This window comes from Dama dama, chromosome 4, assembly GCF_033118175.1.
Source record: "Dama dama isolate Ldn47 chromosome 4, ASM3311817v1, whole genome shotgun sequence".
Classification (NCBI taxonomy): domain Eukaryota; kingdom Metazoa; phylum Chordata; class Mammalia; order Artiodactyla; family Cervidae; genus Dama; species Dama dama.
Genome location: NC_083684.1, coordinates 51418044 through 51433970, shown reverse-complemented (window position 1 = coordinate 51433970; position 15927 = coordinate 51418044). Strand labels below are relative to the sequence as shown.

At 46.4% G+C, this 15927-nt stretch overlaps 1 protein-coding gene across 3 annotated transcripts; it reads left to right on the top strand.

Annotated features, from left to right (window-relative positions):
- Positions 1–128: 128 nt before the first annotated feature.
- Positions 129–15925, top strand: THAP8 (THAP domain containing 8). 3 transcript variants are annotated; one of them, XM_061139095.1, is made up of 4 exons: positions 129–316; positions 12969–13161; positions 13274–13651; positions 15357–15925. In XM_061139095.1, the coding sequence occupies exons 2-4, from the start codon at positions 13015–13017 to the stop codon at positions 15495–15497; spliced, it is 666 nt and encodes a 221-aa protein (XP_060995078.1). In that variant the 5' UTR covers positions 129–316; positions 12969–13014; the 3' UTR covers positions 15498–15925. The 3 variants fall into 3 exon arrangements, with proteins under 3 accessions (XP_060995078.1, XP_060995077.1, XP_060995076.1); XM_061139094.1 differs by having other exon boundaries at positions 129–330; positions 15434–15925; XM_061139093.1 differs by having other exon boundaries at positions 129–330.
- Positions 15926–15927: the final 2 nt, after the last annotated feature.

The window sequence follows — 15927 nt, the reverse complement described above, 5'->3', positions numbered from 1 at the left end:
GAAGTCCCGGCAGCTCAGAGCCGGTTTTACTTTATTCACTTGCCACGTGATGTGGCAACGCAGTCTGGCGCGTAATACGCAGGCGCAGCTTTCCTTCCCCCCCCCCCCCCCCCCGCATGTGACGAGGACCCAAGGGCCGTCACGTGAGGCAGGCGACAAGCGCGCGGGTGGGGCGGGGTTCGGCGGCGCCTGGCGAGGATCAAAGTGCGGCTGCAGACCGGGCAAAACCCAGTTGGGCTGGACAGCCATGCCCAAGTACTGCCGGGCTCCGAACTGCTCCAACACTGCGGGCCAGCTGGGCGCGGACAACCGCCCGGTGAGCTTCTACAAGTGAGCGCAAGCGAGGGGCGGGGCTTACAGGGAGGCGGGGCCCAAGGGCGGGGCAATGTGGGGCGGGGCCCGAGGATAAATGCTGCGGCGCAGCGCTCCTGGTCTAGGTTGCAGGTATTTGGAAGCAGGGTTAGTTGCAGTAAACACGGTACATGTAAACGTGCAAAGGTATGATACAGCAGGGATAGACGATTAACTGCAGGTAGTGAGCGGGGCGAACGGAGGAAAGGGAGGGCTGTGTAGAGGAATGAAGTTGGTCCAGGCTCAGAAAGAGCTTACAGTTGCCTACTCGCCATCCCCACGAATTTGAGGCATCTCAAACTCAAAAGTTCCGAAACCGACCTCCTGACTGTCTCTCCCAGAACCTCCCATAAGTTTTCCTATCTAATAACTTTTCATCCTTTACTGTCTTTCAGGCTAGAAGTGCTTAGAACCAACTTTACTTTTTTCTCACACCTGAGAAAGTAAAACTTAGCTTAAAATTTTAAAACAAAACAAACCCAAAATCCCTGCCTTCTAATTTATTTAGGTGGGATGACAGAGATGGAAAAAGCTGGCTGAAGAGTTAATCGGAAAAAAATTTTCTCAGGAACGTGCTGCAGATGTGAAGTAGCAAAACTTCCCTTCTTTAAGCGACTACTGCTTTTTTACTAAGAAGCTTTGTTCTCTAAAAGCATAGGCTATCGCAAACTTTGCTGTTTGAAATTACATCAGTAGGAATGAAACATCTTACTTAAGGCCTGGAGAAGTTAGGTCGCTTGACACAGAGAAGCAGCCTTGATTTATAGTCCAGGTTCAGAACTTCAGGTAAGGGGTTTCTGAACACAGTAGTTCACATCTACCCAAACTTTATTGCTTCTAAGGACACAGACCCTGGGCCCACTTTGCAATCCAGGTCTGATATTGATCCGTTTACACACAGTTCTGGTCTGCTTTGATCTTATCCAAACACTGTTTCACTTACATTTCATCTAAACTTTACCCATCCCCCAAACCCCAATAATGAGGCTTCCCAGGTGGTGCTAATGGTAAAGAACCCAACTGTCAATGCAGGGTATGTAAGAGACCTGGGTTTGATCCCGGTCAGGAAGATTCCCTGGAGGAGGGCACAAGCAGTCCACTCCCTATTCTTGCTTGGAGAATCCCACGGACAGAGGAGGCTGGCAGGCTACAGTCCATAGCGTCACAGAGTCGGACACGACTGAAGCGACTTAGCATGCAAACCCCAATAGTAATTATTTTCCTCTGTTTGATGAAATTCCCCACAGTACCTCTGGTGTGCAGTTCACTTATTGCCAAGGTAAATAAGCCTGAATTTATTAGACTCCAGGTTTGTCCCTGGTGGCCTTAGTCTAAATGGGCCAGGACACATTCCTCATCTGGTCCATCAGCAAACCCTGTTGGCATTCCCTTAAAAAATTTTTTTTAAATTCATTATTATTTTTGGCTGCACTGGGCCTTCATTGCTGCACACAGGCTTTCTCTAGTTAAGGTGAGTGGGGGCTACTCTCTAGTTGTGGTACCCAGGCTTCTCATGGTGGTGGCTTCGCTTGCAGAGCATGGGCGCCAGGGTGTGGGGGCTTTAGTAGTTGTGTGAGTGGGCTCAGTAGTTGTGCGCCACAGGCTTAGTTGCTCTAAGCATGTGGAATCTTCCCGGACCAGGTGTTGAACCTCTGTCCTCTGCATTGACAAGTGGATTCTTAACCACTGGACCACCAGGGAAGTCCAAGCTCTTCCTTTAAAGTCTATCGAGAATCGACCACTTCTGTCCCCATCTTTGCCCCCACCCTGGCGTTGGCCACCTCCTGACTGCACTATTTTAGTCGGCTCTCCATTTGACAAGCTGCTCCCACAGTCTGTTTTCCACATGCAGTCACAGGGGACTGGTAACCCCCTGAGTCAGATCAGGGCTCAGATGCCTCCCCTGGCTCCCACCTGACTGTATAAAAGACAAGAAGGTGAGGCTGGAGCAGGCAGAAAGCAGGCCTACGAAGCCCTACAGGCACTAGATCCCCCCGTCTGGCCTTATCTCCTCTCTCCTGCCCCTTACTCATTCCATGCCAGTGTCACTGCCTGTTTGATGTTCCTCTAGCATGTCAGGCACATTCTTGCCCCAGGGCCTTTGCATGGAAAGTTCTTCCCTTTATGACCACTACTCTGTAAAATGATAACCCTCTCCCAGTACGTACATATTTTCTTTACTCGCTTCCTGCTTTATTTTTCCCTTTAACCTTAACACTATCTGGCATACTACATGTTTAATATTGGGTTGGCCAAAAAGTTCATTTGGGTTTTTCCACAAGATTGTATAGAAAAAGCCAAACGAACTTTTGGTCAGCCAAACATAGCCATTTATTGTCTCTTCTATTAGAATGTCAGCTTCCTGAAGGCAGGGATTTTTGTCTGTCTTATTCCCTGTTATGTCTCTATCACCCAGAACAGTGCCTGGCACATAGTGCTTAGTAAATATTTGTTGGGTTAATTAGGTGAATGTGTCTCATATGAGCTTCCCAGGAAACCCAGAACTCCACATCCCAGCTATCCTTTGAGGGACCCTGTTTCAGGGTAGGAGGAGAGTAGAGTGGTCTTTGGAACTGAATCAATATGTCCAGACTTGCTTTTTAAAATGTATCACTCTGACGTGCGTGTGCGTGCTAAGTTGCTTCAGTTGTGTCAGACTCTTGTGACCTTATGGACTGTAGCCTGCCAGTCTCTTCTGTGCATGGGATTCTCCAGGCAAGAATACTGGAGTGGGTTGTGTGCCCTCCTCCAGAGGATCTTCCTGACCCAGGGCCCAATCCACATCTCTTATGTCTCCTGCATTGGCAGGTGGGCTCTTTACCACTGGTGCCACTTGACACCATTTATTAATTCAGCAACTTTGAGTGTCTCCTGTAGTAAGCAAGCCCCTGCTGGACACACGGGACACCGACACATCTTGTTCCTGCCCTGACAGAGCTCATGGAAAGGTGCAGGGTCAGTCATTGACGAACTGAGGACACAAACTGATCCTCTTTTTTTCAGCACCACTGCCCCTAGTCTATACCATTAATCCATGCTTTAACTCTACCCTCTGACACTCCCCATCCTGCAACAATCACAACAAAACCCCTAACTCTTTGGAAATACAGTTACAAATGCCAATGACAGAATCCTCCCTAAACTATTAGGAAATAAGGAAAGGAAAAAGCCCACCACGTTCCCAGTCTGACTACTTCTTATCACCTCTGCTATCACAGTGCAGTCCAGGCTGTCAGTCTCTTTTAAGATTTTTTTTTTTAATGTGGACCATTGTAAAGTCTTTACTGAATTTGTTACAATATTGCTTCTGTTTTGTCTTTTGACCATGAGGCATGTGGGATCTTAGCTCAGCTCCCCGACCAGGGATCACACCCAAGCCCCTTGGATTGGAAGGCGAAGTCTCAACCATCAGACCACCAGGGAAGTCCCTGTCATTGTCTCTTAATGAGATGCTGTTTTAGTTGCTTGCTGGTCTCCCTACTTCTGCTCTTGCTTCCCTTACAGCAACAACAGTAAAAACTTAGAGAGCACCTACTGTAGGCCAGGTACTGTTCCAAGTTCTTCACACGTAATAATGAGAACAATAATGACTGTACACGGCAGCCAGGGGAACATAGAAAAATCAGTTCAGGGAATTCCCTGGTGGTCTACTGGTGAGGACTCCACGCTTTCACTGCCAAGGGCCCGGGTTCAACCCCTGCTTGGGGAATTAAGATCCCACAAGCTACTTGGTGTGGGGAAAAATAAAAATCAGTTCACATCTGTGTTGTTGAAATCTCCACCAATGGCTGCCAGGCTGTTCCTCACACAGGCTGACCCGTTCCCACCTCGAGGCCCAACCCTGAATCACTCTTGCGGAAGCCATTTAGCTAAGAGTTTGATGAGAAGTAGGCTCCAAAGCAGATTCTAGAGGGCATGGATGCTAGAAGGAACAAGGTGAAACAATGAGCAAAGTACTGGGAAATAACTTGAAATTCCTGCCAGGATGCCAAAGGAAACATCCATTAGTTGTGTTTTAGATGCTTTCAGCACACAGGAACAAATGACAGTCATCTCATGGGGGTGGGTGTCTATGGGGTGTCTATCTGGTATGAATTGCATCTGTCTGGCAGTTAAAAAAGTCCTGAAATAATAGTGGCTTAACCAAATTATGGGGTCTGTAGGAGTCAATCTGGCTGAGTTATGCTACAGTAACAAACTCACCGAAACTCGATAGCTTACTGCAACAAAGGTTTATTTCTCACTCAGATTAATGTCCTTGGCAGGCCATTGATGGCACTTCTCTACTGTATCTTAATTAGGGGCCTGGGATGGAGGAACTGCCCCTAGGTGGAATGTTGCTGATCTTGTGGGAGGGGGAAAAAGAGACAGTGAGGAGAAGTCACCCAGTGGCTCCTGGTAACTTGTGTACTTTGAAGTGGCCCATGTCACTTTAACTGCTTTGGCAAGTCTATAGCAGCATCAGGTCAGTGGAGTGGAAATGTGTTTCCGTGTTGGCAATGGTAGCAAATGTTTTGAACAATAATTCAGTCTATGCAAGGTTTGTTTTTCCTCTCATATAAAGCAAGTATGTAGGTTGGCAGACCAGCACTGATGTGGCAGCTCCACAGTCATCAGGGATGAAGGTCCTGTCTTTCATATCCATCCTCCAGCTGCCAACTGCCCCAACCATCATGCCCTACCATTTCTGGTAGGGAGAAAAGGGAAAGGAGGAAGAGTAAAAGGGACTCAACTCTAAACCCAGCTGGTCCACTTCACAAAGCCTTCCCAGAAATCCCACCCAATGATTCTTCATCATTGGGCATTGCAACTGCAAAGGATGCTGGGAAATGTAGTCTTTTTGATAGGCCTTTAACCACCCTGATGACATTTTGAATTATGTTAGTAAGGAAAAACAGAACTAGCGGTGCTCTAGATAGAATGGCTAACTAAAGACTAAATAAGAAAGACTAAGTTAGAATGGCTAACTAAAACTAAAATATTGCTATATACAAAAAAAGATTGGCTCTCCACTTAAGGTAGATTTTTAGAGGGACATTTCCTATTATAGATGTTGCTATCCAGAGGGACAAAAGAGAATAAAAATAAGACCAAATTAGGAAGAGGTTTTTTAATGATATTCCTTTCCTCCTTTGCCCCTTGAGCTGCTTCTGATTCCATCTGAGGTTGCTTCCACATTTAAGGTACCATTTCAGATGTCTCACCCAACATGGAAATATTCATTGGCCAGGACTTAATTGCATGTCCCCTATGGCAAAGGAACCCAGGAAACAGTCATTTAACAGAGCACATTATGGCCTCAAAAAAGTTGGAGTTTGTTCGTAAGGAAGAAGCAGAGAGTGGATATGGAATAATCCTTTGGTGGTCTCTGCCCAGGAGCAGGTGGGTCGTGCTATTACAGGGGGATTTCATGTCCAGGCAGAATGAGGCTGGTGAGAGCAGCTGGATCTCAGATGGAGGCTGAGGGAAGTGCAGCAGCCAGAGTTCCTGGCTTTGTGCCCTGGGGTTCTTCTCTTTGGCTGCCATGGCTCCCCTCTGAGTCTGCCCTCAGTCCTCTTTGACCAGCTACCCACCACTGTCTGCCCTTTGCCTGAGGAGTCTTGCTCTGCACCCCACGACCAACCTCAGTGCATCCCGTCCACCACCTCCCCAAAGGTGGCCTCTTTAGCATCTTATGTGGCTTTCCCAGTGTTTCTTCATACAAATACAGTATATGTTGCTTAGTTTCCTGTGGCTGCTGTTTCAAACTGCTGGTGGCTTTAAACAATAAGAATTATGCTCTCACAATCCAGGTTGGTTTTACTGGGCCAAAATCAAGGTGTCAGCAGGGTTGCATTCCCCAGGAGGCTCTAGGAGAAAATCTGTTCCTCAATCTTCCAGTTTCTGGCGTCCGCAGGCATTTCTTGGCTTGTGGCCACATCATCCCAGTCTCTGCCTCTGTGGTGACATTGCCTTCTCCTCTTTTGTCTGTGGTAATGATATATTCTTCCATTTCCCTCTTAGAAGAATACTTGTAGGACTTCCCTGGCAGTCCAGTTGTTAAGACTCTGTGCTTTCACTACAGGGGACAGGGGTTTGATCCCTAGTCAGGGAACTAAGATCCCACATGCCATGTGGTATGCCAAAAAATTAAAAAAAAAACAAAACTTGTAATTGCATGGAGGACCAACACGGATGATCTCCGATAATTTCCCCATCTCAGGATCCTTTATCACATCTTTTGTCATGAAATGCAGTATTCACAGCGTCCAGGATTGGGACAAGAAGGTCTTTTGTGGGACTATTACTCAGCCTACCACAATTACTGAAAGCTGGTGTACTCCATTTGGAACCTTTTTTTCACATAATATATGCCTAAAAATAGCTTGTCAGTTCATACAGTGCCTCCAACTTACTTTAGAGCTCATAGTGTTCTTTTGTGTGCATATGTTTGAGTTTATTTATCTTGTCTTCCACGGATGGTACTGTCCCCTACTTTCTAACACTCCTTACTCTTCCTTTTTAAGAAAGAGGGGAAAAAAAAAAGAAAGAAAGAAAGAGGGTACAGACCTTACAGCCCTCAGCCTGTAAAGATATCCAGGTGTTTTTATGGTTAACTCCTGTTTATGGAATTGATACTAATGTTCCATTTTCAATTGTGATTTAAAGATACATAAAAGTTTCTCTTTTAGGTATCTTTGTTTACTACTTAAAGTTGGTCAATTTTTTAAAAACTTGTTATTTTGTATTGGGGTGTCACCAATTAAAAGGTTGTGATTGTTTCAGATGAGCAGCTAAGGGAATCTGCCACACCTATCCATGTATCCATCCTCCCCCAAACTCCCCTCCCATCCAGGCTGCCACAGAACATTGAGCAGAATTCCCTGTGCTATGCAGTAGATTCTTGTTGGCTATCCATTTTAAATATAGCAGTGTGTACAGGCAACCATAAGTTCATTCTCTTTCTGTTTTGTGAGTAAGTTCATTTTGTATCACTTCTTTTTAGATTCCACATATAAGGGATGTCATATGACATTTCTCCTCTAACTTATAAAATTACTCAGTTTTAAGAAAAAATATTAAGTAAATAATGTCACCTTGTGGAAGACTTTGTGAAGGGGGGATGTGGATGACTATTAGTTATCTAATGCTTCATAACATTGAGTAGCTTAAAATAAACCTTTTATTTTAAACCTCACAATTTAAGGCAGCTGCCATGGGATCAGCTGGCCAGAGCTTAATGATGGGGCCACCCTAGCTGCAAATGAAACTGGGAAATGAGGTCTTTATTGTGGACAGTCTTGAACCCAAGTCTAAACAGAGTGTATCACTATAAAAGAGGACAGAAAGAGACATTGGGGACATGGCACCAGTTGACAGGTGGCACTACTTCTATAGACACAGAAGTAGTAGGCCTGTAGAGGGTGCCTTATCAGATAATCCCCACCCGCTCCCACTGGGAATTTTATTTAGTTCATTTTTAATTTAGTTCATTTTTTTAAAATTAAAATTGCTTAAAGTTTTAATTGTGGTAAAATACACACAAAATCTACCATCTTAACCATTTTTAAGTTCAGCAGTATTAATATGAAACATATTCACATTGTTGAGCAACCAATCTCCAGACTCTTTGATCTTGCAAACCTAAAACCCATTGAAAAATAACTCCCAATTTTCCTACCCCTTCCCCAGCCCCTGGCAACACAATTCTACTTTCTGTTGCTATGAGTTTGATTACTTTGGATACCCCATATAAGTGGAATCATATTTGTTGTTGTTCATTCTCTAAGTCTTGTCAGACTCTTGGTGACCCAATGGACAGTGGCATAATAGACTTCTTTCTCCTTCACTATCTCCCAGAGTTTGCTTAGATTTATGTTTATTGCATCGGTGAAGCTATCTAACCATCTCATCCTCTGCTGCACCCTCCTCCTTTTGCCTTCAACCTTTCCCAGCATCAGAGTCTTTTCCAGTGAGTTGGCTCTTCACGTCAGTGACCATAATACTGGAGCTGCAGCTTCAGCATCAGTCCTTCCAATGAATATTCAGGGTTGATTTCCTTTAGGAATGACTGGTTTGATCTCCTTGCTGTCCAAGGGATTCTCAAGAGTCTTCTCCAGCACCACAATTCGAAAGTATCAATTCTTCAGCGCTCAGCATTCTTTATGGTCCAACTCTCACATCCAGACATGACTACTGGAAAAACCATAGCTTTGACTATGTGGACGTTTGTCAGCAAAGTGATATCTTTGCTTTTTAATATGCTGTGTATGGTTTGTCATAGCCTTCCTTCCAAGGAACAAGCACATTTTAATTTCATGGCTGCAGTCACTGTCTGCAGTGATGTTGGAGCCCAAGAAAATAAAATCTGCCACTACTTTCACTTTTCCCCCTTCTATTTGCCATGAAGTGATTGGACCAGATGCCATGATCTTAATTTTTTGAATGTTGAGTTTTAAGCCAGCTTTTTCATTGTTCTCTTTAACCCTTATCACTTTCTGCTATTAGAGTGGTATCATCTGCATATCTGAGGTTATTGATATTTCTCTCAGCTATCTTGATTCCAGCTTATGATTCATTTCATCCAGCATTTCACATGATGCACTCTGCATATAAGTTAAATAAGCAAGATGACAGTATACAACCTTGTTGTACTCCTGTCTCAATTTTGAAGTAGTCCATTGTTCCAGGTCTGGTTCTAACTGTTGCTTCTTGACCTGCATACAGGTTTCTCAGGAGACAGATAAGTTGTTGTTGTTCAGTCGCTTAGTTGTATCCAACTAAGAGTTGGATACAAAGAGTTGTATCCAACTCTTTGTGACATAACGGACTACAACACACCAGGACTGTCCTTCACTATGGTATTCCATCTCTTGAAGAATTTTCCACAGTTTATTGTGATCCACACAGTCAAAGGCTTTAGTGTAGTCAGTGAAGCAGATGTTTTCCTGGAATTCTCTTGCTTTTTCTGTGATCCAGCAGATGTTGGCAATTTGATCTCTGGTTCCTGTCCCTTTTCTAGATCCAACTTGTACATCTGGAAGTTCTTGGTTCACGTACCATTGAAGCCTAACTTGAAGGATTTTGAGCATTACTTTGCTAGCATGCAAAATGAGCACAATTGTGCCATTGTTTGAACATTCTTTGGTATTGCCCTTCTTTGGGATTGGAATGAAAACTGACCTTTTCCAGTGCTGTGGTCATGGCTGAGTTTTCCAAGTTGGACTATGGAGTGCAGCACTTTAACAGCATCATCTTTTATGATTTGAAATAGCTCATCTGGAATTCCATCACCTCCTCTAGCTTTGTTTATAGTGATGCTTCCTAAGGCCCACTTGACTTCACATTCCAGGATGTCTGGCTTTAGGTGAGTCACCACACCATTGTGGTTATCTGGGTCATTAAGACCTTTTTTGTACAGTTCTTCTGTGTATTCTTGCCACCTCTTCTTAATATCATTTCATTCTGTTAAGTCCTTGCTGTTTCTGTCTTTTATTGTGCCCATCTTTGCATGAAATATTCCCTTGATATATCTGATTTTCTTGAAGAGATCTCTAGTCTTTCCCATTGTATTGTTTTCCTCTATTTCTTTGCATTGTTCACTTAAGAAGACTTTCTTATCTCTCCTTGCTATTCTTTGGAACTCTGCATTCAAATAGGTATATCTTTTCCTTTCTCCTTTGCCTTTCACTTCTCTTCTCTTCTCAGCTATTTGTAAGGCCTCCTCAGACAACCATTTTGTCTACTTACATTTCTTTTTCTTGGGGATGGTTTTGGTCACTGTTACAAACCTCCATCTGTAGTTCTTCAGGCACTCTCTCAGATCTAATCCCTTGAATCTATTTATCACTTCCACTGAATAATCATAGTGAAAGTGAAAGTTGCTCAGTCGTGTCCGACTCTTTGCAACCCCATGGACTATACAGTCCATGGAATTCTGCAAGCCAGAATACTGGAATGGGTAGCCGTTCCCTTCTCCCAGGGATCTTCCCAACCCAGGGATCGAACTACCAGGTGACTCTACCAGGTGAGCCGCAAGGGAAGCCCAACAATACTGGAGTGAGTAGTCTATCCCTTCTCCAGCAGATCTTCCTGACCCAGCAATCCAACTGGGGTCTCCTGCATTGCAGGGGGATTCTTTACCAGCTGAGCTATCAGGGAAGCCCGAATAATCATTAGGAATTTGATTTAGGTCATACTGGAATGGCCTAGTGGTTTTCCCTACTTTCTTCATTTAAGTCTTAATTTTGCAATCAGGGGCTCATGATCTGAGCCACAGTCAGCTCCTGGTCTTGTGTTTGCTGACTGTATAGAGCTTTTCCATCTTCAGCTGCAAAGAATATAATCAGTCTGATTTCAGTATTGACCATCTGGTGATGTCCATGTCTAGAGTAATCTCTTGTGTTGTTGGAAGAGGGTGTTTGCTATGACCAATGTGTACTCTTGGCAAAACTCTGTTAGCCTTTGCCCCGCTTCATTTTGTACTCCAAAGTCAAGCTTGCCTGTTACTCCAGGTATCTCTTGACTTCCTACTTTTGCATTCCATTCCCCTATGATGAAAAGGACATCTTTTTTGATGTTGGTTCTAGAAAGTATTGTAGAATCATACAGTATTAGGACTTTTTTTTTTGTGACTGGTTTATTTCACTTACCATAATGTACTCAAGGTTCATCCATGTTATATAACATATGTCAGAATTTCTTTCCTTCTTTTTTTTTTTTTTTTTTTGGCTGCACTGCCCAGCATGTGGGGTCTTAGTTTCTTAGTTTCCTGACTAGAGATAGAACCGATGCCCCCTGCAGTGCAAGCGTAGAGTCTTAACCACTGGACTGCCAGGAAAGTCCCAGAATTTCTTTCCTTTTTAAGGCTGAGTATTATTTCATTGTGTGTGTGTGTATTGTGTATATATATATATCTAGTGTATGTATATGTGTGTGTGTGTCTATATATATATTCCACCTTTTGTTAAAACATTCATTTGTTGAAACCCTTGGGTTTCTTTCACCTCCTGGCTATTGTAAATAATGATGTTATGAACATGAGTGTGCAAATATCTCTTTGAGACCCTGCTTTAAAGTTTTATTGGGGGGGGGGGTCTTTATCCAGAAGTGGGATTTGGATCATACGGTAATACTGTTTTCAGTTTTTTGAGGACGTACCATATCATAGAGGCTTCTCCATTTTACATTCCTACCAACAGCACACAGAGTTCCAGATTCTGCATATTCTTGTCAATACTTGTTATTTTCTTTTTTTTTTTTGTAAATATAGTAGTCATTCTAATGGTTATGAGGCAATATCTTGTGGTTTCGATTGGCACTTTCCTAATGATAAATGATGTTGAACATCTTTCATATGCTGGTTGCCATTTGTATCTTCTTTAGAGTCTATTCAAGCCCTTTGCCCATTTTTTAATCAGGTAATTTTTTGTTGTTTAAAAACTTTTTGACATGTTTTCAAGCATACACAAAAAATAGTGTTGTTTAAATGACTCCTCATGTATCTATCACTCAGTTACACCAGTAGTCAACATTTCACTAATCTTTTTCTTCCACCTTCCTCCCACGTACATCTTTAATGCAGTATTTTAAAGTAAATTCCAGTCTTTTACTCATAAATATTTCAGAATATTTTTCCAACAGATGACTATTTTAGAAGCTTAAATCAGTGTAATAATCACACCTAGCAAAATTAACTTCTTACAATTGTCTAATAACCAATTCATGTTCAGTTTCCCCCAACTGGATTAAAATGTCTTTTTACAGAATGGTTGGTTGCAGAGGAAGCCCAGATCTGCTTTTGTTTGATGTTTCTTAAATCTCCTTTAATCTATAACCCCACCCCTAGCCCCATGAATATAGGATCTCCCACATTCTAGATTTGTCCGATTTTGTTAACTGCTCCCTTAGGGTCCTGTGGAGGAACAGATTAGTGGGGAGGGGAGAGTGGCCATGGAAGAGAGACCAGGAAGGAGTTTGGAGGCTTTGGGGGACAGACAACAACAGATGTGGGAGAGGTGGGCTGATGCTGGGTGTTTAAAAGATGAAGGTGAAAGTCGCTTAGTTGTGTCTCTTAGACTCTTTGCGACCCCATGAACTATATATAGTCCATGGAATTCTTCAGGCCAGAATACTGCAGTGGGTAGCCTTTCCCTTCTCCAGGGGATCTTAACAACCCAGGGATCGAACCCAGGTCTGCCACATTGCAGGCGGATTCTTTACCAGCCACAAGATGGGAGCAAAAAAATTAGATATGGGTAGAGGCAGAGATGGGCTTCCTTACTGATTCAGATAGTAAAGAATCTGGAAACCCAGGTTCTATCTCTGGGTGGGGAAGATCCCTAGAGGAGGGCACGGCTACCCACTCCAGTATTCTTGCCTGGAGAATCCCATAGACAGAGGAGCCTGGTAGGCTACAGTCCTTGGGGTTGCAGAGTCGGACAGGACAGAGTGAATAACCGCCCCCCCCCCCCCACACACACACACAAGCTGGTTGGGAGGCATGGCCAGACTCTGCCCCGGGGGAGGCAGAGGTTTGGCACTCAAGGCTCTCGGTGTGCGTGCTGGCGGTTGCGGGGGTGTGGTGGGGCGGTGGGGGCGGGGTTGGACCTGACATCGCTGCCCTCGCCCCCTTGCAGGTTCCCGCTGAAGGACGGCCCCCGGCTGCAGGCCTGGCTGAGGCACATGGGCCGTGAGCACTGGGTGCCCAGCTGCCACCAGCACTTGTGCAGCGAGCATTTCGCCCCCTCTTGCTTCCAGTGGCGCTGGGGCGTGCGCTACCTGCGACCCGACGCCGTGCCCTCCATCTTCTCCCGAGCGCCGCCCGCCCAGGTGAGCTCGGGGAAGCCCCGTCGCCAGAGTCGGATCCCCAGCCCTCCCCGCCTGAGGAATTTCCCCTTGGAGTCTGGCCCTGATGTCCGCCACCCCGCGCCTTGTCTTCCAGAGGCAGCCGAGTTCCCGAAGCACGGAGAAACCCGCCGTGCCTCCGCCTCTGCAGGCGACCCCATCCTTGGCCCCAGGCCCCGCCGTCCCGGCCCGGGGGCCCGTACAGCTCTTGATGCTGGAGCCAGCCTCCGGGGCCCCCGAGGCTCCAGCCACCGTTTTCCTGACGCCCCTGTCGCTTCCGCCGGCTCCCGCGGGGCTGCGCCCTAGAGCATCAGCCCAGCACCCCCGGGCCGGGCTGGGCGCGGCGCTGGGCGCGCTGCAGCGGCGGGTGCGGAGGCTCCAGCGGCGCCACGAGCAGCACCGGGCGCGGCTGCGGGCCCTGGAGCAGCTGGCGCGGCAGCTACAGGCGCGGGTGCACTGCGGCCGGCTGTATGCGGTGAGTGCCCTGCCTGGCCCACACAGCCCCAGTGTTGCCGTCTAGAGTCCAGAGTTGAAAAGTCACAACATATCACCCGGTTTCCAAACTGCTGCCGTGAAAAAAATCAATCAGGCAATGCCAAGCAACTATGGGCAGAAACTGAGTAGTGGCTGTTCCCTTATTTATTTATATATTTTTGTTCCCTTTTTTAATAACACTTAAGCCCCCCTATTCTCTTCTAGGGGGTTTCCCAAGTGGCACTAGAGGTAAAGAACCTGCCTGCCAATGAAGGAGATGTAAGAGATGTGGGTTGGATCCCTGGGTCAGGAAGATCCCCTGGAGGAGGGGACAGCAACACATGCCACTATTCTTGCCTGGAGAATCCCATGGCCAGAGCAGCCTGGCAGGCTGCGGTCCATAGGGTTGAACGGAGTTGGACAGGACTGAAGCGACTTAGCATACACACATACTCTCTTTTAGACACAGTTAATTACTTAATGAAAACTCACTTGACCTTGATGTTGACAGTCCCTATTTCCCATATGAAAAACTGAAGTACAGTGTAACTTGCCCAAAGCCAGGCAGCCAGTAAGTTGCAGAGCCAGGATCCAAATTTAGCTGTCCTGCCCCAGAGGAGGCCTGTGCGCGTCTGTTGGAGACCTCTGGGCATGGCCCCTATAGAGCTTGGGTTTGCAGCTCTATACTAGAGTTTCCCTGACCCTATCTAAGGCCCTTTGCCCCTGTATTTTACTGCTGAGTATTTTCTGGGGTGGGAAGTGGAGAGGATCATGTCTTTAAAAATCAAAAATTGGCCAAACCTTTTTCCTGCTTAAAACCCCAGGGGCAAACTTGAGGTCCTGGGGCTCTTGTTACTGCTTGGAAAAGGGAGGTGGGGAGGAGTTTCCGAAAGCCCCCGAGGTGCCTCTGTAGCTGAGATGTCCTCACCTGACAGCCAGTGGGGTGGACCTGGCCCACAGATACCATTCGTTTGGCCTAAGTAATGCTTTAACATATTTTCTGGCCTTTCCCGAAGGCTCAGCAGATGTAGCAGCACTGGGTTCATATCCCCAGACGGTAGCAGTCAGCTGGAGCTGCAGTGGCCGTCCCTGGAGGCCCTGTGTTTGAGGCTGTGGCCTGAACCAGCCATGCACCAGACGGACATGCTGGTGGGGGAGTGGAGAGCACAGAACGCAGACTCAGGCCTGAGGCTCTTCATGGAGCCTGCCAGGGCCCCTGGGCTGACAGTGTCTCTCTCTCTCTGCCTCCCCTGCCCCTCTTCCATTCCTGTTTCTCAATCTCTTCTTCTCTCTCCCACATTCATCTTTGTCTTTCTGCACCCCCCCCCCCAATTTCTCTGTCATCCCATTTATCTCATTTCCCTGTGTCTCTCTTCATCTGCCTCTTTGTCTATCCCCCATACCCATGTCCCTGTCTCTCTATCCCTGCATTTCTCCCACACCCCCATACCTGTCTCTCCATGTCTCTGTCCCCCCTCATCTCTGTCCCTGTTTTCCCATACCACTTCATTCCCTCCTGAATGTCTCTCTGGTTCTCACCTCTCTCTCTGCCCATGTCTCTGTCTGTCTTCTGACACCCCCCTCCCCCCTCACCTCCCTGTTCCTCCTGGTTTCTCTCCCTGCCCCCACTTCTTCCTTCCCTCCTCCCCTCCTCTTACTTCCCTGTGTCCCCCATCTCTACTACTTCTTTCCCTGGGATGGCCCAGCTCCCTCGACCTGAGGAATCCCAAGCCTTCACCATCATCTGTGGAGGGCCTGACATTGCTGTGGTCCTTGCCCACAGTCCTGCACTTCCCACGCTGGACGCCAAGCCTGAGCTCCTGGACACTCAGACTCCCAGTGCATAAGGACCAGGACAGATAATGTCATAGGAAGGATGACAGAAGACAGAGGAAGAGAGACACATCACACATGGACTTGGCCCGCATGCCTGGGGCATAGCACTGCCTTCCTCAAAGGCCTGGCTCCCACCACCTCCTCCTAGGAACCCCTTGAACTTTAGGGCCAACCTGGGCCCAAGACCTCTGTCAGTAGTGATGACCCTGGGTACCAGGTCCCAAACCCACCTTCAATCCTTGTGGTCAGTAAAATATTCTCAGTGCAGGGAGAATACTGTTTTCTTGGGGAGAGTTGTAACTGGTACTGAAGAGCCCCTCATACCCTTTGCCAAGCCTGGCACCAAGCTGGGGATACAGCAGTGAACACAGCTGACAAAAGTCCTGTTCTCATGGTGCTCCAATTCTGCTTGAATAGAAGATGAAATAGTGAACTAATAAA

What these genes read in the sequence shown, in the direction of transcription:
- THAP8 (XM_061139093.1), top strand. Translation starts at nt 248, where the DNA reads ATGCCCAAGTACTGCCGGGCTCCGAACTGCTCCAACACTGCGGGCCAG. An exon ending in CCCGAGCGCCGCCCGCCCAG is followed by an intron (nt 13,162 to 13,273) that starts GTGAGCTCGGGG and finishes CTTGTCTTCCAG; the next exon opens with AGGCAGCCGAGTTCCCGAAG. An exon ending in ACTGCGGCCGGCTGTATGCG is followed by an intron (nt 13,652 to 15,356) that starts GTGAGTGCCCTG and finishes GGGATGGCCCAG; the next exon opens with CTCCCTCGACCTGAGGAATC.